The sequence below is a fragment of the Paramisgurnus dabryanus genome, chromosome 6, assembly GCF_030506205.2.
Source record: "Paramisgurnus dabryanus chromosome 6, PD_genome_1.1, whole genome shotgun sequence".
Lineage (NCBI taxonomy): Eukaryota > Metazoa > Chordata > Actinopteri > Cypriniformes > Cobitidae > Paramisgurnus > Paramisgurnus dabryanus.
In genome coordinates, this window is record NC_133342.1 from 25,435,748 (window position 1) to 25,461,671 (window position 25,924).

Genomic DNA, 25,924 nt, shown 5'->3' on the forward strand with positions numbered 1-25,924 from the left:
GATATTCTTTTTTGCAGCCACTACTGACATGTGGTCCAGTACTAATATGACCTTAGTAGGATTGGCTACTATTTAAGGTCTGTTCTGGTATAGTCAGTTTATTTTGATTGCACTTTTATTTCAGTTATTTTTACAGACACTGTATTGTGTTTATTTCTTATGAAGAATTTTTTGTTTTTGAAAGTTATATTCATTAAATGATTACTTTTTAATATGTGTTATGTGTTTTAATATTTACTGCCAGGTAAACCTTGCAAAAGATTGAATTTAAATAATCACAACAATGTGTGAAAATTATTTCATGAACTAACCAAAACATTTATGAGAATTAAATGTCAAAGCAATAAAACAGGCAATTAATTGTCATAATCGTCAAAGCCCCAAACAGGAAATGAATTGTCATAATCGTCACAATTTATTAGACAATTAACCATCAGCCAAATTTCTTAATTGTGACAGCCCTATATGGACATAATATTTTTCTGTTATGGACATGACAAATTTCCATGAAATTTGCACGCACTTAAAACTTTAACAGAGACTTTGCACGGGTATTTAAACCACCAAATATTATATAAAAATAAAAACTTTTCATAATAAGGTTGACATTTGCATGGAATTGCCCATATCCACTCCTTTACTATGTGTGGTGTGTGATTCTCTATGTGACCTGGTCATTGACATGCTGTTTTCTTGTATGTGTATGTTTATTTCAGTGGCTTTAGTTCTGAGGTGGTTTTCTGCACGACTGGAAGTCTGCCCCACCTGCCCCATGCTCCTCGACTGGTGCGTGCAGGCATCACATGGATCACGCTGGAGTGGAACAGACCAGACGGCTGCACCGCAGAGGAAACCGTCACATACACGCTGGAGATCCAAGAGGAAAACATTGTACGGGAATAATCATATTGATGGCAAAATCAAAACTCTAGTGATTTTCATTAAAAGGCTGTGTCTTAAAGTTTTTCAAGTTTTTCTTGTTGTTTGTGTCATTGTTTATGTGGTGTTTTAATGTGCTTTAAGATAAATTATGTTCAAATTTATCATTCAACACCATTGCGGACTATTTTATATAATAAAAAAAATGTGTATTTACACACTTCACTTTTAACTACAGTACAGATGACCCTTTAAACATCGATCTGTTGTGTTTGTGACTTTACAGGGAACAGAGTTTCACCCAAAGTACACTGGAGAAAACTTGACATGTACTGTAGAGGGCCTGAAGAGAAGTACACAGTATAAATTCAGGGTAAGTTCGATTTTAAGTCCCACTTTGGCGAAAATCAGGTTGCTATTGTTGTTTATATGTCCATGTTTTTTATACTTTAAGACAAGCGGTGTGTTAAAATTCATCATTCAACACCATTGCTGAGTATTTTCTACGTAAAATTGGAGACAGTCTCATTCCTGCGGTTTAAAATTGCCTTGATTTCCAACGTCACAAACATGTAACCAATCACATCAACACAGTTGAACGCGTGGATCGAATCATAGATAAAATGTTTAGATGCCGCATAGACTCGGCGCTGAAATTATATGAACTCTGCTTCTGTGCTGCTCACACATGCAGGGTGAGTGTTGTAACCTGTTAACATCAGCGCTTAAAGATTAGGGTTCACGTATGCATTGTGTCAAACCGAACTTAGCAGTTATGTGTCTGAAGTGCCGAATGTAGCATCTATTTACATATATATATCTATGGTCTGAGGTGGTGCGAAAGAGTGGAGGTGGGGCTAATTTACATATTCATATCTATGGTCCGAGCTGTGCTATTGTAGAGGCGGGGACTAATTCGCACATTTTAAATGATTTGACAACTCATAAACAAAACATTTGTCACAATATACAGGATGCAAAATGATTTTTAATGCCATGCTAAAAAATACCACAGACGCTCATTGATTTCTATCAATGTTTCTATCAAAGAACAACGCTTTCTATAAAGTACTGGTCAAACGTGTATTGTCAAGTCACACTGACCTCATGTTTTGGTTAAGCACAGTGTACTTACGATTAGGCAATAGTCTGTGACATGCTTTTCACAGGTACAAACTGTTTTGTTTACATGTGTTGGTGAAGATGACTTGCCGTTTAATCCGTTCCTACAGGAACATCTGATGATGTAGGCCGGGATCATACGCTTACACAAACTGCTCAAAGCTATTTCTCCGTACCAGTGACTCATACCATAATTGCTTTTTTCTCTTATTATTATCTAGATATTTTCCCCTGTCACATTTACACAGTGGACTCTCATATAAAATTGCGTGTGGACCACGTCCCACAACAAGTGCTGCTTTAATGCAGTAAGTGGGTTTGGTTTAAGTGCTTTTCTAATTAACAGTAACTTCTCTGAATGGTGGGCAAACACCTCTTGAGGGGTTTTCTGCAAGCATCTATTAAAGCTGCTGTGTGAAAATGGGTTATGTCATTACCTCCTAATTTGTGGCCATTGTTTGCATACAATAAAACCCTCTATTAAGCTGTTTGTGAAAGACATACTTCCATTTCTGTATATTTCTGCGTTTTTAATGCGTAAAGAGCAGACTCAATCATGGTAGTTTAAATCGTTTTTTTAAAGCTGATAGATTTCTCAGTGCGTATATGGATGCAATGATGCACTTAAACATATATTATTTTCTGTGACTTTAAGGTGATGTATGTATAAAGTGTATACAACTGGTTTTATGACTGTACATCACTGTTCAAGTAATCCAACATGTAAACTAGTTTAGTCAATGGCATCAGTTGGTAAGGACAGGTGCTCATTTGGAAAAGCATTGCATTTGATCCCAGGGAACACACATACTGATACAAGAAATGAATTAAAAGCACTGCAAGCATGCACTTTGGATAAAAGTGTGTGCCAAATGCATAAATGTACGTGTAAATGTAAATGTTTCTGCCGTGTAGAAAGTGGAAACAAAAACTAATGGTGCTTTCCAAAGCAAGAATAATTACTGCTCACATTTTGACCATTAATGATGCGTTTTAACTATTCATTTAATGAGGCATGTAACTCACTCCGCACTGCCTGAATCATATTTTTTAATTATGTGCCCTATTGAAGAGAGTTGTGCTATAACGTCAATAAAATATCCAGAAGCACCAGGTACCTGAGACATGAAAGTTCTTTTAACTATAATGAATCCTCTCAAAACACATAGCAACCACATCAATACACCTAAGCATCTTAGCAGCGACTTTCATATTTTTCTCAGAGAATTGTTATGGCAATCTGTTTGGTGCCGATAGTTACCTTTATTTATTCTTGTCTCTCATTCAGCTTATTCTGCAATAACTTTGTTTTTGTGTCTTGCAGCTCATAGCCTCTAACTTGGAGGGCAGGAGCAGTCCCAGTGAGGTGCTGGTGTGTAATACCAGTCCAGACAAACCCGGACCCCCCTCCAGACCTTGCATCAAGGGCCCTATCAGACCCTACAGCTTCAGTGTCAAATGGGGTATGGGCTGTTTTCTTATGTATGTCTGTGTGCATGTAGCAGAACTCTTCAGCTTGATGTGTTGCGTTTGGTGAATTGGTTTCTGGCTGTGAGGGAAATTGGAAATCTCATTTGCTCTGCTAGACAGCGCCAATTCGTTTTGCATTTGAACTCGGTCTTTTGAATCTTCAAAATGAGCAAAGGTATATTAGAAAATGTCAAGTGTTTATATTTACACATGGTAGATGTTTGTGTAATATATTTGTATTTAGGATAATCACAAATACACATGCAGTGCATTAGGAACCAACAGTTGATATTGTTTTTGCTCAGTGTAGCCCTTGAAGCAGTTCACCAATGGTGATATTAGCTACTTTTCAAGTCAATTCCTCATTTGAAAAGCAGAATGCAGACTGTGTTATTTGGTTCGGTCTTGCAATGTGATCAATTATGTCTGTTTTCCTCACAGTACGGAGGATAAAATTCAGTTTAGACATTGAATTATTATTTTTTTTATATGCCTGTTTTTTAAAGGCACATGCCAAACTCATTTAGATCATTCTAATCTACTTATCCGTGTATATATACATATATATTATGTTTGAATCCCCATAAAATTGTAAAAAATCGTGCCTATTATATAATATATCCTCTATAGAATCAGCTATACCTAGCTCTCTCCCAAGGGTTTTTTTCCCTCCTAGGACTTTACCCGCAGGGTTTTTCTCCTAGGGTTTTTTTCAACCCCTGGGGAGTCTGCTGAGATTGGCTTATCTTAGCACCCCTACAGTATATACGTTACATTATTACTACGCTCGCTAGTATGGTTAATCTTAACCACTGTATTCTGCTGCTAATGTTTTATGATTTTTCTGTGTTTTTTCCTGCATCTATTAATGTAAAGCTGCTTTGAAACAATTGTGAAAAGCGCTATATAAATAAAATTGAATTGAATAGATCAGCTTTGTAAAACTTTTTGAATACTTGTCTTTACCAAGGTTTATACTCTGCTATACAACAAGAACTAAAAAGTTGTATAATTTTATACAGTACTGTGCAAAAGTCTTAGGCAACCACCACCAGACTTGTTGTTTCAGAAGTTTTAATGTCCATTCATATTTATTTTTCAATCTATTTTAAAGGATGCAAACAGAAAATACCGGAAATAAAAATATATATATTTTCAGGACAAAATGTCTTCTTTAGGCATCGTCGGTGTTCAGTGTGACCTCTCTTGGTACTTAACACATCTCTAGCATTTTTGAGCAGAATGAATTAAAAAAAGATCTTTCTTTAAGATTATAAATTAGGATTTAGTTTTATTTAGGTTTAAGAGATCCTGCAGTTTCCTGCTATTCCTCAAGTGGAAGGGGAGTTTACCCTTAAAAAATTACATTAATATAGTTTTAAATACTATACACTTTTCCTTTATTTTCTGGATGTATTCTATTAAAGAGACTGAGAAACAATTATATATGATCACTATAACATTGCAAAAACAACTAATCTAATTCTGGCATGGTGGTCGAAGACTTTTGCACAGTACTGTACATTGTGAAGAGGTACTACAGCAATATCATCATTTAATAAAATGCACCATAGTGGAGTACCATGCTATGATGTATTAATGTATGAACATTAAAATTCAGTAGCATGTTATGTACGGTGTTAAAGTACCATCTATTATGATCACGTTAGTGTGAAGTATTTTTAAGAGTTTTGTTGCTCTCTTTTCTCAGAATCACTCAAGGCTGTGGGTTTTTTATGGGTACATTTTATACAGCTGTGTCTACTTCTAATTTTCTGTATATATGTCTTCACATTATAGACCCTCCACAAGACAATGGAGGTTCAGAAATCTTAAAATACCTGCTGGAGATTTCAGAAGGAAGTTCTGATGGTATGTGTTAATGTATTTATGCATGCATGAGCTCACCGGTCTCCATCTGTCTGCACATTTTGTCATTTGCGTGCTTAAGCAGTTTGTTTGTCTCTGGCTAATTGCATAATTGCAGATCTTTTTATTAACCATAAGGTATTTAAAAATTCATCCAGCATTCACCCCCCTACATTTGTCGGTCCTTAAGTCTCATTTCTTGCTTTGCTTTAGTACTGTAATTCTTTATTTCCTTTAACAATGCTCCATCAGTGTCACACTTTTTCTAGAAGAAAGTGGATATAATAAAATTTTAATCCGTATTTGAATCTTTGTATTTTTATCGTGTGGTGGATTTATTTATTTGAGCATTGAGTCCACTTCCATCACCCACTGACTGATAAAACGTACAGTCTGAAACTTTTTGTCATGCAAATGAATGTTTGTCTGACACGTCCTGTATATCTGATAGCCAATCAGTGGGACATTGCATACAGTGGCCCTGCTACAGAGTGTGAATGCGAGAACTTGAAACCTGGCACTTCATACAGACTTCGCACCTGCAGCATCAGCACTGGAGGCCACAGCCAGGTAATGCACATCTCTAATTGAAATATCAAGACTTGCTGTATAGATACATTTACATCTATATGTGATCCTGTCATTGAAATCTTCATAAATACGTAACAAGTTCTGATTGTGTAGTTTGTTTAGTGTGTTGTGATTCGAGAGCAGCTTAGCTTAGCAGAGCCGTTTGAACTTAGCTGGCGACTGAAGTATTCATGTGGGCGGAGTTTAGTTTTATTGACGTCATTCAATCGGGAAGGAGAGAACTGTAGTCCAAACCAGCCGTTCGCTGTAGGCTTTGAAAGGGGACTTCTGTTAAAGAAAATATATCCGCCTGGCAGTGAACTTTGAGCTTTATCATTTTATATGTATTATTTTTTCTCTAACAGCAACATTACACACCAACTAAAGTTTGAAAAATGGCATCAAGAAGAGAGTGACCTTTAAAGAAATTGAGGTTATATTGTCACATAATGCTACATTATGTAGGGTGATTTTATGTCACAAACAGTAAATGAGAAATAAAGAATTTGCTGGGGTTTAACAGGCAGGGTCACATATACACATACAGTAGTGTATATATGTTATGCTGATGTTTGGCTTTGTCTTCGCAGTGCTCGGAGAGTCTGTCTGTGCGTACGCTGTCTGTAGCTCCAGGACGCTGCCAGCCTCCCAGGATTGTGGGTAAAGCCAAACACAAAGAAGTGCACTTACAATGGGGTGAGACTTTTCCAAATGCGTCATGATATAATCATATCTTTCTCATTTTCATTTATTATTCCTATCCATGTCTTTTCTGAGAAGATTGAGTTTGCTTACGTTTCTTATTCTCTGTTATGTCTTTTCATTTATAAAATATATGCTGTTATCCAAAGCAATTTTCAGGTTTTCAAGATGCTTTTATCGTTATGCATTAATAGGGATTATGTACAGGTTTGTAAATTGCTAATTATTTAAACAATGTGAAAATATATCAGCTACTCAGGACGGAGGGAAGTGATACTCACCTTGACACAATTTCATGTATTTTTCATCTATTTTATTAATGTGTCACAATTCTCTGCTGTTCAACCTCAATGTAACATTTCTGCAAATGAGTTCCAGTAGCAGAAGGAAATGATGCAGTAATGAGTCAGAGTCTTGACTCTCAAAACTGCTTTCCTGTACCAGATCTATCAAATGTTAATAGCAAACAGTCTGTGGGTAGCAACTGTGTTTGTCTAATGGAGCTCCAGTCTCGGGCCACTGCTTTCAAAAACCTTTTGGTGCTTGTGGAATGGCTGAAAAAATGTGATCTAATATTGAGATGAATTCCTCATTTTCTTTAAAGGTGAATTGAATCAGCCACCACAAATAATGCACCAAATAGGACCTAAAACTCTTTACTAATATTTAATATTACAAAACACAGCCCCACCACAATTCTCAATGGTTGTAATGAGGTTGCTAGCAATAACTCCAAATGTTGGTTTGTCATTATTTATTTATTTATGTATAAATAACTACATTTGTACCATTTTTAGAATGTGACTTTATAACTTTTGGTGTGCTAAAGTGCTTTGTCTTTTTTCGCTTATCTAAGACTGTCCCTCTTCTGAGGGGGCGTGTGAGGTGAGCGAGTACAGTTTGGAAATGAGGGAGGGTGAGTCCGAGCTAGCCGAGGTCTATCATGGATCTGATCTGGAGTGCACTGTGGGCAGTTTGCTCCCTGGCGCCACCTACAGCTTTCGACTGCGTGCTGCCAATGAGGCAGGGGTGAGTCACAGCACAAATGTCTCTTACTGAATACAGCTTTAATAGTCAAGTGAAGTGATAATTAAATTCAGCCATGCATGGAGGAGTCCAAAATGACTATTCTTTGATTAAACATCCCATTAGGATTTTATGTATACAAACATTAGAGAATAATGCTATATAATGTCAGCTGTTGTTATGTGTCATTCATAAAATATGTAAGAATATGTAAAAAATATACAGTAATATCTTTATCTGGGTAAGGATTGTATTTAACTCTGTGTATGTCTCTGAAGTCCCCAGCCCATAATGCACCACAGTCTCTAAGTATTTTGTGGCATTGATCACAGTGCCTGATCTGTCTTTCCTTCACTTGTGTCACGTAGTCCACCAGTCAATCATTTGAATCCGTCTAGAATTGAGAGCTGTATTGGAAAAATCGCTTTAATCAGGATTAACTATCATCTAGTTGCCATCTTTTCTCTGTGTTTAATCAATGAGATCTCTTTAACTTCAAATTGCAATAATTAGTTACCTGTCTTTCTGTCAGTATACTCGATATTTAACCTGACAGTGTTCATAGAGGCAAAAAGACATACTTACTCCTCTTAGCTTAGCTTGTTTGAATTTACCATTGAAAGTGTTTTCTATCTCTTAGAGCAGGAGTGTAAATTCAGCATTCAGTGTTAGTGCTAGGACTGCTTGGGCGATTTTAATCCCTAGTCTGTTTACTTGTATTTTGGGTGTCTCGGACTATCAGACGCGAAAGAAATAATGCAAATATGTTTTACAGCAGATACTTGAAACATGCTTTGGTTTTTAGATGGACATTATGAAGATCATCTTGATTTTCCTGTTAGCTGAAATTAGTCCAGAATTTACTTTCTAACAAGTTTGTTTTGGTGTCATGCATTTAGTTTTCTCTTTTTCTCTTTTGCTTAGTATGGACAGTTCTCTGAACCAACAGAAGTAACAACTGCAGCTGGTCCTCCCGGTCAATGTGCGGCACCATCCCTCACTTTATTGTCCAATACTTGTGTGCTGGTCAGCTGGGAGGTACACATCTCGATTAATCTGTGCAATTTTTGGATATGTGAAGTGTGTGTGTGTGTGTGTGTGTGTGTGTGTGTGTGTGTGTGCAAATGTAAGGGATTTACCTATTGAGACTTCTGGCCTATTCATTAACTAAATACAGTTCTGCTTATACAGTAGGTTTATGTAAGTTTTTTAAAGATGTATATAGATACACGGAAAGTCTTTGAAAGGGTTGTTTGCAATTCAATTTAAATACTGAGCGGAGGCTCCTCGCCTTTTTAAATAGCCAATAGTGTTTAGTTTACTACACAGCCTGGAATGATGTAATACAAATCTTGATTCATATTGGTGGAAATGAGAAACTATTTTTAGAGATTATTTTGTAACACTTTACTTGAGTGGTGTTCATAAGACTGACATGACACCACCTTAATTATGACATGACACGTGCCATGAACATGAAGGAGAATTTATGCATGTTTATGACAACTGTCATTAAGTTTCATGCATTCAGTTATGTCATTTTTAATGCAAAAATGACACTGTTTGAGATGTCTTTGTTATGACAACTTGACATTAAGCAATACATCACCACTTTTTACCAGTAATACAATTGAATGTGTCATTAAAATGTCATTAAGTGTTAATACTCTGTTATGAAGTTTTATAACAGTGTCATGAATATTTTTCTTGACCTCAACTACAGTGGTACAAATATAATTTGTCATTAAAATGTCATTAAGTGTTAATACTCAACTATAGTCAAATAGTTTTTTTTTTAACAGCATCATGAATATTCTTTAGTTCATAATGGTTGTTTTTAAGTTTCCAGGTGTTTAAGAAATAAAATCAGTCATCCAATAATAATAATAATAATAATAATAATAATAATTCAAATTGATAAATTAAAAGTTATTTTGTTTGCCTTTGTAGACCGATTAACCTAAAATTAAATGAAAACAGTACAATAATGGGTTAAGCCATGCAGTGTTTGGTCCATATCACTGGAAACTGTTTTGATAGTTTTTTCTTCTTTGTTAAAAATTTTTTTAGAATCCTCTGTGTGTATTGTGCACATAAATAAAGTTAAGAATATTCTTTTGATGTGTCTGTTGCATTTTGTTAAGGTATTTAAAATTATTTAACAGAGTATTAACACTTAAATAGACATTTTAATGACAAGCTCAATTTGTACCACTGTAGTTGAGGTCAAGAAAAATATTCATGATGCTGTTATTAAACTATTTGACAGAGTATTAACACTTAATGACATTTAAATGACAGTTTAATGTAATGTTAACCCATAAAGCTAGGTAGTTTCTTAAGTTTGATAATTATTCTGCTATGTCATGTTTATGACAGATTTATGACAAGTTATGATGTATTGGTTTATGTCAAGTTGCCATAACAAAGACATCTCAAACCATGTCATCTTTGCATTAAAAATGACATAAGTGTACAAATGACACGTAATGACAGTTGTCATAAATGTGCAAAAAATCTCCTTCATGTTCATGACACGTGTCATGTCATGATTATGAAGGTGTTGTGTCAGTATTTTATTGATGTTTTGGAGCACTCAGGTTTCTATCGTAGAGGGGATGACACATTTATACCAAAAGCCCCCAAAAACTTAAATACTGAAATCATGGGAACTTTGGAATTGGAATTAAGGTTGCAAACAGGATCTGTAATTGTTAATAACAGCGTAAATTTTAAATGGATTGAAACTAGAACAAAATCAAATCGAAGCATTTTAGCATTTTCCTACCTAAGGCAAATCATTCGATTTTTTCTTTGCTGTTGTCATTTGCTTGGTTTAAAAGCATTGCCAAATTCTTAAATGTAAATGCATTTGTCATTGAATTAACAACATAAACATGCTATCATACAAACATTCATTTATGAGAACTGAAGTTAGTTTTGACCCAGACAGTGAGTGAAATAATTTTTGCATTCACTGTTTGGTCTCGCACCCATTCAGAGTCCAGAGAGCTCAGGGGTGGATATCTCTGAGTATCGTCTGGAGTGGAGCAGAGATGAGGAGCCAATGGAAATCATTTACTGTGGCCCTGATACACAGTGGGAGATCTCAGACCTGACACCTGCAACTCAGTACAACTGCAGACTACAGGTATTACTGCAGTACTCGCTATTATATTACTCATCATTACTACTACATTACTTTAACCATCAAGTAAAAAAAAAAAATGTAGATTTAGTCAATTAAAGTTATTTTCCACGCCCAGTGATTTTCTAGAACAGTATGAATTTAATAGGCCTGTGAGTGTGTAATAATTTATCTGTAAGGTTGAGGAGAGAATGCCTTATAAAGTTCACTTACCCATACCCACACTGCCGTGATTCCTGTCAAATGATTGGAAATGGTCCGTGTTTTATTTGTAATTCATTATACGGCTGCCTTTTTTATTACTTTCTTTATGAGCCTTAATGGCCTTGAGAGCAGGAAAGATAAAATAACTAGATTATTATTATTATTATTATTATGGGTTTATAGACAACAGGAATCTTCAATATTAAAAGCATGATTTTCTCTATAAAACATTGGTCTTACTGAAAACATATTGCTTATTAAATCATAAGGTAGTGTTCATTTTATATCCTGTAAATTTGTTGTTGTAAATTATATATTTTTTTATCTTATTCGAAGACCCAGTGATAAAGACTACCACATGTTCAAATTTTACCTACATTATACCATCCCAGAATGTATTAGTTCATTTCTCAGTTGAAATTAGTTTCAAGATATGTATCAGTTCAATTTAACACATTTATAGTGATAGTATGGCCAGTTACGGTTCAGCACAGCTCACTTTTGGGGGGGTTTCCACTGTACAATACTTACAGTTGTACCCAATACTTTTTTAATACAATTTCGGTTGAGGTTTCAAATGAGACCTACTGATACTAAAACGTTACACTGCAGATCACTGATTGGTCAGAGAGAATCGTCACTAACAGCGCCATTGCTAAATTCAAGATTAGCTTACCCTCGTGCGCCGTCAAGCAAACTTAAGTGATGTCGTCATCTGTGGTTTTTACCTTAGGGTTAAAAAACGTGCTGATAATTAAGAACACAATTCCATTGATTTGCCTCAGAATTGTATTTGTTTGTACTGCGTTTTTACGGTAATTTCACAGCAGTGGCGGCGGTGCAACTGTAACGTTAAGTCTATAATCCCACCAACTCTGAAGCGCCACTAAACTCCAATGCAAAAACCCAGCTGCAAGGTAGCTTACCATACCGTGCCATACTAACCAATGGAAAATAAACATTAATAAAGTCATTTGGATTACTTTTATGATGGATCCAAGTGCATTTTAAATCCTGTATAAGATGATGAAATAAAAGCATTTTAATATAAAATTATTAGTTTATGTTTGAGTGAAAGTTTCATATGCATTTGTGATGGCATGAGGGTTATGAAAGAACTGTAATATTTGGGTGAACTACAGTATATTAATTTAGTGTCTCCACTGCTGGCTCACCAAAGCTTGGCAGACAGTTGATATATTTGTACTTCTTGCTTATAATTTTACCCATGTATTTATGACTAGAACAGTATAACAGGAAAAGTTGAAAAGTTGATGCCTCATTAACTGTATCAGTCTGTGCAGTGAGGCTGTAAAAAGGCTTTAGTCATTATGTTTTAAATATATGAGCTGCTACTGTAACAGTGCTGAGAGGTGTCAGGATTGTTTAATGCAGAGATTAATACGAGCATGAACAGATAATGATCACTGTAATCATTTTAATTTAATAGGAATCACAGACAAGTAACTCTAATCTATTACAGATAATAAAACCTATAATTAAATATAAATTAGAAGAGTTAAGAGGTGCCCAAACTCTATCCTGGAGAGTGTCCTGCAGAGTTTAGATCAACCCTTATTAAACACACCTGAAGCATCTTGCTACTAGAAACTTCCAGACAGGTGTGCTGAAGTTGGAGATAAACTCTGCAGGACACCGGCCCTCCAGGGCCAAGTTTGGGCACCCCAGTTTATATATAGATAAAAGTACTGTATAAAGACATCTGAACACTACACCAATACAGGGTGTTTACTGAGCATTAGCATTGGAAGGGCATTGTTTTTTTCTTTTGCTGCCATAAAACCTTTAGCACTTCCAGGAAGAGTTTCCTCTAGAACGTCTACTAGAACTAGATAACTTTTTATTGGTTTAAATTTTATTATAATAATAAATAATAAGTAATTTCTAATTTGGTTAATTCATAGATAATTCATTACATATTGTTCAAGAAATCTGGTATATTGCTAAAAAACGCAACATAAGTTATGTTTTCTTTTTGTCTTAAGGCTGCAAATCAGGCAGGTGCTGGACCATACAGCGAGCAGATGAGCTGTGTGACCCCTGCCACTGTGCCTGACCCCGTGTCAGTGTTGTACATGCTTGAGAACGACCCCACAGACAGCGGTGTATACATGCCTTCCACGTGCTTGGTTTTAAAATGGGATGAACCCTGCAGCAATGGATCAGAGATCATTTCTTACACGCTTAAACTGGGTGAACAGACCATCATCCTGGGCAACAACACGTGCCATTTGTTACAGAACCTGCAGCCAGACAGTGAATATAGGTATGTTCACATAGATACAATACATACAGTGCCATAAGAGCAAACATTGTCCTAAACATCCAAGGCTTATTTCTGATTCAACAAACTACAGATGTTGTTCTTGTCATTTAATTATTAAGGCAACAAGAATTCATTGTACCGGCTTAATAAGTTTAAGTCAATAGCACAATAATCCAATTGAAATTGAAAGAAGTCTTATGGCTGCACCAGCCTGATCTCACAAGAATTCGTAAATATTTTACGAGTGGGCTTATAATATGAATTCGTATGAAGTTAATCGTGCGATAATCATAAAAACAATAACGAAACCCCACCCCTAACCCTAATGTGCTCGTACCAATTATATGAATCAGCCACCTCATAAAAAATATTTAAGAATTGCCATGAGATGACAACAAAGGGGCTTGACCACAATACCCACCATCTTCATGTTCACCTTTAAACAATTACTAATAAAGTGAATTCACAAATTAACTTTATATAATTTCAAATTTTAGCGATATTTTTTTCAAAAGAAAAATATGTATTTTAGACAAACACAATACGATACATTCAAGCGTGCCGCACAAGCCCCAAAAAGGGAAGCCTAAACGTTTTGTTTGCCCCCCAATGACTGGTCCCAGTATAGATCATAAACCCCGCCTCCCCCATGTTATCCAATGGGACTTTAGACCAACTAAAACAATTTAATTCCACTTCAATTATCTAATTTTCCAAAGCTGGTCTCTGTCAGTTACTGTAGTTTTATCACGCTGATGTAAATACAACTATTTGTTTTTAAAATAAGTTTGTTTTTAGTTAGTTATTTAATGCTATAAAAACGGTGGTGTCACGTCATGATTGACAGCTGTGATATGCGCATTCTGCGAGAACGAGGGCGGGCCTTGATTTTGCGGCTTTACTTCCTGCTAACTACTGCGCAGGGCTGCTCCCGAAATCGCTACTGCGCAGACTCAAGACCCAAGACGTCAGAACCGTATCGTGACACTGGCGGCTTAACTTTACACCAATGGAAGAGAGCGAACGGGCATCGTCCATCTTTTTTTACAGTCTATGGATACATCACACAAAACACAATGCGGCAGTTTCCCGGACAGGGATTAGACTAGTCCTAGACCAAAATAAATGTAAGAGCTGTCCAAACTGAAAACAACTTGCACTGACATATTTTAAAATACATCAGTGCCTTTTGTTTAGCCTCAAAATGCACACAGGTATTGCTTTTAAGAAGGCATATTTGTTCAAACTAGTTATATTTCTTAATTAAACTAAGGCCTAGTCCTGGCTTAAGCTAATCCCTGTCTGGGAAACCACCCCAATAACATCTAGCCTTTCCGCTACATAGATCAATTCATCTTGTCATTTTTTTGCAGTATGGGACAGCACTTAAAAATCTTAACTCACAACCACTAATCTTACAATTCCCTCTGAGACTAATCTGCATTCTGCAGTGAGCCGTTACACTTCAGATGGTCTCTCATTTGCATTCAGGTCGTCTTGTGCTTAAAAAGAGTTGTCCATTTGAGCGAAGAGTGACGCCACAACCACATTACCACCTCTGGCTGTTTGGTGTGCAGCAGGTAAACAACAGCGTGTTAATGACCCACTTCGGCGGTGACACCCAAATAAGACCGTCTATCCCTGCATGGGGCCATCGAACCAAGCATATTGCCAACCCAGCCAGCCGACAATTACGCAACCCATGTTTTTGTCAGAGAGCATTTGTTTTAGCCACTGAATTACAGGGATTCACGTCACTTATTTAGCCGTTTTAATTTTTTATCCGCCCACTCATAACTTAATAAATGTATTTTCGCCCACACATGTTTCGCCCGGTGTTTGTAGATCCTGTTCACAATATTGCATAAGCAATATCATATTTGCTGTTTTAGCTCTTTAATAGTGTCATTGATGATGATGATGTCAGTGATGACGTCTGGCGGCATGTATGAGTTTTTGGGCTGTTTTACATCATTAAAGAAACATACATTACATTTCCCAAACAAAAATGGCTACATTTACAATAAATGCTAAATTCGTCTTTGTAGCTCAAAAGTTTTCACAATAGCTACAATTTATTGAAGTGTCTCATTTCTACAAAAACGTGTTGGGTGTCTCTCTGCTATTGAGAATTGAAATTATTTTAAAAAGAATTAAAAAAAGAACTGTGCATTATTTAAAAATACCATATCAAATACACTGTAAAAATTCATTGTTGCACTTAAATTTAAGTTTAAACAATTTGAAATTACAATGTATTTCAGCTTTCCTGAAGGAATGTGAGGAAAAGCTTAAGCTAATTCAACTTTATTTTTATCAATTATACATTCTAAAAAATTGTGATAAATGGCACTAAAAGCTCGTTATCATAGGGGAACCATTTTTAGTTCTATGTAGCAAATATAAAGCACCTATGAAGAACCATCCAAGGGTGATAAAGCACCACTATACTGTAGCACCAGATATGGTTTTATATACATGCACAATATGGTTCTACACAGGTGCTACACAGGTGCTATATGGCACTTAAAATGGTTCCCCAGTGAACCACTTTTAGCACTGTTTGGTTTTAGAGTGTAGCATCTCCTCTCTAGTCAAAAAAGTTGAAATGAATTGTAAATTTCATTTTGATTCAACTTAAAAATTTAAGCGCAGTAATGAATTATTTACAGTGATATTGTACACTTGAAGGATTCACTCCAAATCACAACTAGAGTCTTTCTCTTCAACAAATTGGGTTGCACAGAAATACAGTCCTTCTTGAATCCCAATGAAGAGCGAGTTAAAATTGAGTTTGGTTGTAAACAGCCAGGAATGTCAATGTTAAAAATAAACTAGCTGTTTCTGTTTTGTGGAATGCATGAAATGTATAAAAACCATGGAGCGAAAGTGTATCAGATAAATACTAATATGATTTTATGATGAAATCTCTTCTGGATGCAGTCCTCCCATGATCATTATTCATGTTATGGGCAAAAAAGGCTTTATTTTCTTTGTTTGGTTGACATCCCTTTCTCTTTGTATGTTTGCTATGTATTGTATTTGTCTTTGCTGTCAGTCTAACATGCTAATGTTGTTTTATTTTGTTCGTAAAAGAGCAAAAAATATCACATTTCTTTCTTAATTTTCAAAAGCAATTTTTTATCTGTTGTTTCTCAATTTTTTGGGGCATTTTTTTTTCAAAACTCACAAAAAATCCCACCCAAATATTTCAGCTGATATGTTCTTGCATTGTTATCGGTAGCATAGCATTGTAATGTTGTTTATTTCTCCATCCTCTGTGCTTTATTTACATGATTTAAACACAAAACGTAGGGATTATGTTTAATCCACAAGTCAAATGTTGAGAGAATGGGTTTACCAACATATGTTATGCAATTGAGCTTAGGCTACTTGTCAAGCAAAGATGCATCATAATGATATACTGTGGATGCACTGTAGATGTCAAATATGTGGCATTACCTTATAAAGATTCAAAGAATCAGGTGTGAAGCAGCCCATTTGGCCATTTCCTCTTAGACTGATGATGCTTTTGTCATTAGGGGCGTACAGATAAATGAAATCTCACGAAAGGTTAAAGTATGTTTTGTTTTTCGGTTAAATGTCAAGCGAAGAGTCTTGTGTGTGGATGAGCTGCTGTTAATCCAACCTCCTGTTTTTGAAAGCCCAGATATTAAATTTGTTTCCATTTGATTGAATAATATGGCAGGGCATATTCGTGAAAAATGAGGTGCTGGGCAAAGCGTTGCAAGCCCTACAGCCCTCAAATATAAATTTGAATAAACTCCCCAAGGTGAAAGTTAAGGATGTGAGTGAGCATCTCTGCATCTCATGGCCATGACATAGCAGATTACTTCTCACGGTGGCGGTGATGAAACGCCTCAATTCACACCGAGGTAACATTAGGTGAAGCTCTCTTTGAGATGCGACCAAGATAGCATCTTACCTAAAAGAAATGTTGTTGTTTTTGGGTTTATATATCTATCACTCGAGACTTTAGCTGGGTTTGGTTTGTTTTAAAACCCAATGTTTATCCAGGAAATGCAATGTTATCTGTGGTTGACAGTAAATCCAGGGCACATCTGTTGATCTGTTCATAAACAAATGCGAGTCTCACCCAGACTATATGCATGTGTGAAGAAGAAGATCATTTGCACATGTAGAATAAACAGTGACAGGAGTACAAAGTAGCAGGAGAGGTTGTGTTACAATACATACATGAAGCACTGCGCTGTCGCATATGTGCTCCTCTAAAGCTCAGTTGTAGGCATGGCATCATTAAAGCAACAGGTTTAAAAGCATCTGCCAATATGCATACATGCAAATATAAGCATGCTTCTAACACTGTACCTCTCCAAATACTGATTTGGTAAATTTTAGTAATATTCAAACTTTATCCATTTTTCAGAGAATGACAGAAATGATGTCTTATGTCTTTAAAAGGTTCTGATGAATGGGTTGTTAGGAATTACTAACTTGATAATAAGCGATTGATTTGTTTTAATTTGCCTCTCATACACAAAGCATATTTAGAGAGCTTTTAGTTCACTACTATATTAATAGCAACCACAGACGTTGCTTTGCATAAGTCACACATGCACCACAATTTCATGCATCAGTTATGATGGCCATACTGAAATATAATATCTCGGGAATAAGGAATATTTTCATACTGAACACTTTACTCCTATTTGTATGCCAATGCTCACTCATAGAAATGACAGACCTTTGTTTTAAGATTGGTATCATACCTGATCTTACTCAATAGTTTGTTCTCGTCAATAAATAAAAAAAACATCCCTCTAAAACACAAGTATGAAATCATAGTCAGAAGTGTGTAGTAACGCCAGACTGTATCTATGTGTCAGTCTTCAGATTCAAGCAGTCAACGAGATTGGTGCTGGTCCCCTGAGCCCTCCCCTGCTGGCCCGCACCAGACAGCTGCCCCCCGTCCCTCCCCGGCTGGAGTGCACCGCCGCTGGACCCCAGAGCCTCAAACTCAAATGGGGAGACGGCAGCAATGCCAAGAGCCTGCTTGGAGATGAGATGATCTACAACCTGCAGATGGAGGACAAGAACAGAAGGTGAGTTTGGCTCTGCCGTGCTGTATGAACATCAGATAGGAGGAAAATTGAATTACCTTTGAGAACAGACTGTGGGCACTCGTTTTATTTGGTCAAGGTGAGCTGAGGCTCATTTTAGTGTATTGAGATAAAAACATTATTAAATACTGAAATGAATTGTGTGTAATGTTGTATTTGGCTAACCAACTAAATGAAAGCTTTTTTTCTTTAAAGAAGAAGTATTTTAAGTTTTAATCAGTGTTATGGGTTTTTTACCCAATATACTTACAGGATACAGCACGCAGGCCACTGCTGTTTAACCTACACAAGTCTCAGTTTGACTCGTGTCCTAAATGTAATTGTAACTGTTGATTGTTTTCTTTGGCAAACTGGCTTGTTGGCAGTTGTTTGTGAGCGGCAGTGAGCCTGACAGATGGGCATCTAATAAAACATAATGCATTTCCAACCAGCAATTTCAAAAATGCTTTTATTGTTAGCTTGCTTAATTTTCTAATTAATTTCTTTGGCCAGATGTCACTTATCACTAATGGACAGCAGAGAAAAGCATTTTCTGTATACTAAAAAATTAATGTAGACTTATTGTAGTTTATATACATCCATACAAATTTCCAATGGCCTATCTGTTGTTTCTCCTATTCAACAGAGGTGAACAGTAGTTCCATTTTTTTACTCAAGTACACTTTCCAAGCATCTGTACTTTATCACAGGTGTTTTTCTTGGGAAAACTTTTACTTCACTACATTCCAAAGCATGATATCATACTGTTTCCTCCAATGCATTTCATTTTTACAAGTTTTTTTTTCATCTAAGCTCTAATACTTTTATTTACGTAAGTAAAATTACTAGATTTTAATGTAATTTTGTATTAAATAAAATTTGATTTGAAATGTATTGAAGTTAAAGCTTTGAAATGTAAGAAAGTAAAAGTTTTCCAAAGAAAATCACTTAAAGTACAGATAAGTGATAAAGTACAGATATTTAAGTAAAAAATGTACTTCAGCAAAATACTTCACTTCTGTCCACGTCGGCTAGACAGCAGTGAGATTTAACTAAAGTGTCAAAAGAAACTTTTTCTATTCAGATGCTAATCTCTTACAGGTATGTCTTTCCTTCATGGTTTTTGAAGAGATCTCAACTACCCATTTTACAAACCTTGCTACTGTATGCTCACCACATTACACTTAACATTCAGGCATTTACCATAGCAGACACTTTTATCCAAGCGACTTACAAAAATGAAGAAAAACAACAGAACTTTAATTTTCTATAGTAAACAATTTGATCAGTTTTGTATGTCAACAGTTGTATCAGGTGTCTAAACAGCTCATAAGTATTAGCCAAATAAAATAAATAATGAAATAAAACCCTCATAATAAATAGAAGTATTGTAATATGAGTGTATTGTATGTATATTTAAAATGTATCATAAAGTATACATGTTAAATGTTCTGACATTCAGTTGTTCATTGTGTCTCATGCTGTGAAAACAGTGAAGGTCACAAAATTGAATTTCCCAGACGCAATTTTAAACCGAGCACTATTATTATGGTAACATAATCTTTCATTGTCCAAAAAACCCTGATCAGATCAAACAATAAACAATTTGAATAAAGCAATTACTGACATTGCAGGGCTGCGCAGAGACCTTTGGAGAGGCAGATGCTCAAAGTATAAAATGGGGAACATGGAACATTCCTTGCTTACACACATAGACTATCAATATAGATGCCAACAACAACAACAACAACAAAAAAACATAATAAAAAAGGCCATTTTAAATCTTATATTTTCCTTGCAAATGGAGTGAAATGGAAAAATTTATATAGACAACAGTGGTGGCTGGTGGCTGGTGACTGCTCTTCCGAGGGGCGCAAATTCAAAATGTGTTCGGAGTGTCATGTGTGTTGCTCATGTTTTCAAAATATGTGTTTGTTGCGTCATATGAACCATGTGCATCTTGTGTCTTGTCAAAAGAAGTGCCTTCTGCACACGCATCAAAACCGTTTATGTGAAAAGAGACGCTCACGTTCACAAAATACACGCAAGACACTCACTTAACAGTAAACTCTGATTACACATGAGATTATGCGAGTATCTGGCAAACGCGAGCGTCTCTTTTATCATAAACCCTTTAGATGCATCTGCAGCAGGCACTTATTTTGACAAAACACGTGATGCACATAGGATCATTTGACGCGCCGTAAACATATTTTGAAATGACGAACCACACACATGACGGGCTACATACATGTTGTGACGAACTTCGCATCATGCGCCCTCGAAAAAAGAAGTCACCAGCCGTCACTGATAGACAGAGGTGTGAACATGTATGCATAATTGCTTATATTGTATGCTGTGTGTAGATGTTTAATGTAGTAGCTGTAGCTAGCCTTCTAGAGCAGTGTTTCTCAAACTGGGGGCCGGGAGATGGTGCCAAGGGGGCCCCAGTTTTATGACATTTTATAAAATACATTCATTTATCATGAATTCTGTGTAATTAAACCTAAAAAAAAATAAGGCTACTAACCAACAGCACTACTTTGTATAACTTAATATGTTTTGTTTAATCAAAATGTTAAATATTAGAACAGTTTTTTGTCATAAATTTTCTTTGGGGGGGCCACAAAGCAGTGCACCGTACACAAGGGGGGCCGCATGCGGAAAAAGTTTGAGAACCACTGTTCTAGAGGACACACAGCGATATACACAAAAGCTGTGCATGCTCTCTTCACGTTGTTCTTGTAAAATAAAAATAAGTTACAAACATACCACTTTGTTTAATGTCACAATGCTGGCTCGAGGGTATCCCCTCTGTAACTGTGCAGTAGCAAGAGCGTGTGAGCTGTCTCGCTTCGCGATGGATGGTCCCAAGATCATCCGGTGTAAGGTCAGTTGGTCGTTATGTGACTCATTTTATTTATGGCTAAATTATTCATTAATTTTACTAATAGTTAAATTGGGCAGGCCTTCACAAAAGGGCATTTCATTACAAAAAATCCTTGACAAAAGGGCAAAGGGCCAGGTGCTCAAGCACCCTTCAAATCCCCCTGCATGTGCCCGAGCCCTACTGTTGGTTTTGTTTTTTTGTTTTTTGGCTGTGCTAATGACTACCAATTCAGCTGCGTATTCCAAATGTAAGGCTGAAAGGGCAATTAGAAAAGTTTCAACCAAATTCACCTTGTTTTTGAACTTTCTGCTATTATATGTAGAATCCTATTTCTGGTTGGATTGCCATAGTAACTGGCAATGTTCTATCCATCAAGTGAAAAATAGCAGGTAGTTTATCAGATCTCTTCTCCCTGGACCCCTAAGTTTGTCCTTTTTTACCTTTAAAAAATCGATTTGTCTTGACTATGTTTTATAAGCCGGAGTTGCACATGACTCATATAACCACAATAATAAAAAAAATCTACAGAACAAGCAAGCCTTTGATAAAGATGCTTTGGCGACAAGAGAAGAACATGAAGAAGGGTTTGACTTTTGCTTCTCCTCCTTCCATTCCCCAGCTTTGACAGGGCTCGGTGTGAATTTTAAGTATGGACTTGGGGTCACTAGTTTGTTATCTTCATCTCATTAGGCAGACATCATATTGGCAGAAAGGTCTTGAGATTGGTGAAGCCCTGGAAACAGTCATTAAAAAGCAGCTGTTGCTTTGCTGTGTAGTTGACCTGAGGTGTTTGAATAATACATTGATTTTGTTTGGCTACAGTAGGGCGGCACATGGTACGCCTGTTACCTAGAGATGACTGCCAAAAGCAGAAAATACTATCTTATTTATTGTGATTGAGACCGTGAAAGGAGTAATTTGATTTTAAAAGTCTGGGGCTGGTTTAACATGTCCTTTGTTTGACATGAAAACAAGAGCCTTAACCCTTAAACTCATGAATGTTTCAACAATCATCATTATTATTAGTAGCATAAAACTTTTCTAATGTTTTATTAACAGTTACAAAATAATAAATTAAAGCATAATATAATATGCAATAATATATCACATTAAAATTATGCACTGAAAATTCAGGCAATAAAATAGTCAAAGCAGTAAAATTCATAATTTCAGTCACCCTAGCGAAAGAAAAATCATTAAAATAATATTTTATTAAGGTATTTTATTTTGTTTATGTATTAATTTTATTATATTATTAATTTTACTATTATATACATCAGGTCATATATTTTTTACAATTAATTGAAATATTATTTTATATTTTTGTGTTTTTATTACTATATTATTAATAATAAATCAATTATAAGGAAAACTAAAAAGGTCTAAGTCTAACATCATTTTAATGATTGATTTTATACAAATTAAAATGTATTAAAACCTTATAGTAATACTAATAATATAATATCATAATAATAATAATATATTTATATACATATATGTTAGGCTATATATATGCTAGACAGTTACACTTGTTGTACATGCAATACATTTTAGTTTTTAAAGGGGACATTTCACAAGACTTTTTTAAGATGTTAAATAAATCTTTGGTGTCCCCAGAGTACATATGTGAAGCTTTAGCTCAAAATACCTTATAAATAATTTATTATAACATGTTAAAATTGACACTTTGTAGGTGTAAGCAAAAATGTGCCGTTTTTGGGTGTGTCCTTTAACATGCAAATGAGCTGATCTCTGCACTAAAATGCAGAGTTGTGGTTGGATAGTGCAGATTAAGGTGCGGTATTATCCCCTTCTGACATCACAAGGGGAGACAGATTTCAATTACCTATTTTTTCACATGCTTGCAGAGAATGGTTTACCAAAACTAAGTTACTGGGTTGATCTTTTTCACATTTTCTAGGTTGATAGAAGCACTGGGGACCCAATTATAGCACTTAAACATGCAAAAAGTCAGATTTCAGTTCCTTCAGTGTTGCAAAATATAACATTGAACCTAATCAAATGATGTATGTTTTAGGTTTGTTACAATCTACAGAGGCCCAAGCCACACATATAAGGTACAGAGGCTATGCGAGTCAAGCAGCTACTCTCTCAGGATTCAAGCTGTAAGCGAGGCAGGGGAGGGCCAGTTCTCTGAAATACACACTTTCCATACCACCAAGTCTGTTCCACCAGCTCTCAAGGGTAAATTTATCTTTTTTCAAATACAACAAAAAACCTGTACATGTATGGGATAATTTTATAGTAAATGTTTTTATCTTATATTATATGTTGTCCTTTAGCTCCTAAAGTGGTACAGTTGGAAGGGAATGTGTGTGAGGTCAGCTGGGAAAGCATTCCACCAATGAGAGGAGACCCCATCATTTACATTCTGCAGGTGCTGGTGGGCAGAGAGTCTGACTACAAACAGGTGACTTTTCATTATTTATATATGAATTATCTTTGGATTAAAAGTTATTAAAATATCAATCAACTTGATCAACTGTAATACTTATTTACATCCAATCTTATAATATTTGTCTTTAAATTATGTAAGATGGTTTTATGTAGAAAAAAAGTAAATCTCCCAAAAAATTACTTCAGCTGGGTTTCACAGGCAGGGAAAACAAAGCAGCTACTGTATATTTTACAAACTGCATTAAAACGCACAATAGCAGGTAAACACCAAACACATAAAAGGATTCTTACACAGTATTAATCAAAAAAGGTGTTTTCATTTCCTTTGCCCTCAACTGTCCTTCACTGTTTTTTACATTCACAGTTTGTTGAAATGATTTCGGGTTTCGTTTTCAGGTTATTTTTATTCTTCGAGTTTATCAGTGATAATGAAATTCAACCATAAAAAGACTGCAAATGTCTTTACTTTTAAATGCCACATTTAGATTTGATTTACAAATGCATTATACTTTCAAAAGGTCTTTTCCCTTCATTTATTAAAATAGAGGTCTGCCCGAGGTCTGTTTTGTGCAGTAAACACAACACATCTACCACACAAAGATTCTTATGATTCACATCAAACTGATTATATAAGTTATTTTTGTATAATTTAACATTTTACAGACACTTATTTCACATTTTAAACAAACTGTCACTGTCTGCAATATTGTTATCATCATCATCATTCAAATCATTGTGGGTAGCAACTGCGGTTTCCCAATTAAAGATTTTATTTCCTTAAAATGATTCAAATAAATTATTTAATTAAGGCAGGTATGTTTGACGTTATTTAACCATTAGCTACCTTGTGTTGGACTTCTGTAACATTTTCTCTTTTAGTTTGAGAACTCACTTATAGCGGAATTTGCGTAGGTCAATCACAAGTTTTTCATTTCATTTTGCCACCCACAGGCATATGTCACATTACAGAAAATGTCTTTTTCTCACTCACTTCATTGTTATTAAAAGAAAGGGTGAGATACATAGCGGTTTTGAGACGGGACAATAGGTCTGTCTCCTTTGCCTGAGTGTATTAGTATTCGGCAGCTGGTGTTGATAATGAAACCGCTGATGGCTTGATAGAGCCTAACAACCATCTCATCTGTCATACTCCATTCTATTGAAGGAAATAATAGCCTGCGTTTCAATCACATTGTCTGTCCTCTGAGGGCTTGGCATTTTTTACAGTTTTGAAAAGTGCACAAATCTCAAGATTCATTGATGGTTTCTGTGATTTGCAGAAATCAAATAGTGAAAGTCAACAGAATACGGAGAGAGTCCATTTAATGCACAGGCACGAGTAATGTAACTTCTCAAATCATGTGATTCTACACAATGTTGTCACTGGATTGTTACAAGTTTAAAGTTCAGTTTATGTTAATGGACACATTAGCAGATCAGCCAGTGAAACATAAATCCATCCGGCAATGTGAAAACCATCAGGTCTCTCCAGGGAGTTGAACATGCCCACGTTTGTCATGGATAGATCAAGTCAATAAATATCCTTCCAAAACTTGATCCATACCAGTATTGTGTCACTTTATTAAAGACATGATTCTTGTTACTTTGCTGGTCCTTGTTTTGTTAAATGCTGCAAGGGATGATGTTTGCATGTAAAGATAAGTAGGATTTGTGCATGAGGAGTGTGGGTGTTTCGTCTCAGTGTGTAATGGAAACAGATGCTGTCCTCTGTTTGCATTGCCTCTAAGATGCCTGTGTTTAATGTGTGGGAACAAGGTAGCTATGGATAAGCAGTCTGTTAGTGCCACACAACCCTTTTTGACTCCACAAAGTCTTTTTATTTTATTCACATGCATGCATATTGATTTAGCCAGAATCTGACATTTACAGGGTTAACAATTCCCATGTGGATTTTCTCAAAATATTACCCTAGTGAAGTAATCATCGCCCACGTACATTAATTTTACAGCTAATGGAATTCGCTTACATTATACACAGCATTATAAAATAGTTGTAAACATCCAGATTTGCTCAAATTTAACATCATATCATTTTAGCCATGATTTGTTTTTCTAATCTAAATGGACACTATTATAGCCCATTGAGTTATTTAACCAACATCACACAAGCAAGACTTTCTTCTGTCATGAAAAATCATTTGGTTACAATAACTGAATCATACAAACAGTACACGTTCCAGTGCTGTACTAAATACTAACAATCTTGAAATCCAACTTGACCAATGCGTTTAAATATAG

General features: G+C 35.7%; 1 protein-coding gene across 1 annotated transcript in view; it reads left to right on the plus strand.

Annotated features, from left to right (window-relative positions):
* The window catches only part of fndc3ba (fibronectin type III domain containing 3Ba), a 153,958-nt gene that overhangs the window by 121,587 nt on the left and 6,447 nt on the right, over positions 1–25,924 (plus strand). The window contains exons 13-25 of the mRNA XM_065276330.2: positions 717–891; positions 1,166–1,252; positions 3,326–3,464; positions 5,272–5,343; positions 5,792–5,910; positions 6,501–6,606; positions 7,469–7,641; positions 8,563–8,676; positions 10,640–10,789; positions 12,997–13,277; positions 18,146–18,361; positions 23,287–23,453; positions 23,552–23,679. Of these exons, the coding sequence (XP_065132402.1) occupies positions 717–891; positions 1,166–1,252; positions 3,326–3,464; positions 5,272–5,343; positions 5,792–5,910; positions 6,501–6,606; positions 7,469–7,641; positions 8,563–8,676; positions 10,640–10,789; positions 12,997–13,277; positions 18,146–18,361; positions 23,287–23,453; positions 23,552–23,679 (1,927 nt within the window). The remainder of the gene's footprint in view (positions 1–716; positions 892–1,165; positions 1,253–3,325; positions 3,465–5,271; positions 5,344–5,791; positions 5,911–6,500; positions 6,607–7,468; positions 7,642–8,562; positions 8,677–10,639; positions 10,790–12,996; positions 13,278–18,145; positions 18,362–23,286; positions 23,454–23,551; positions 23,680–25,924) is intronic.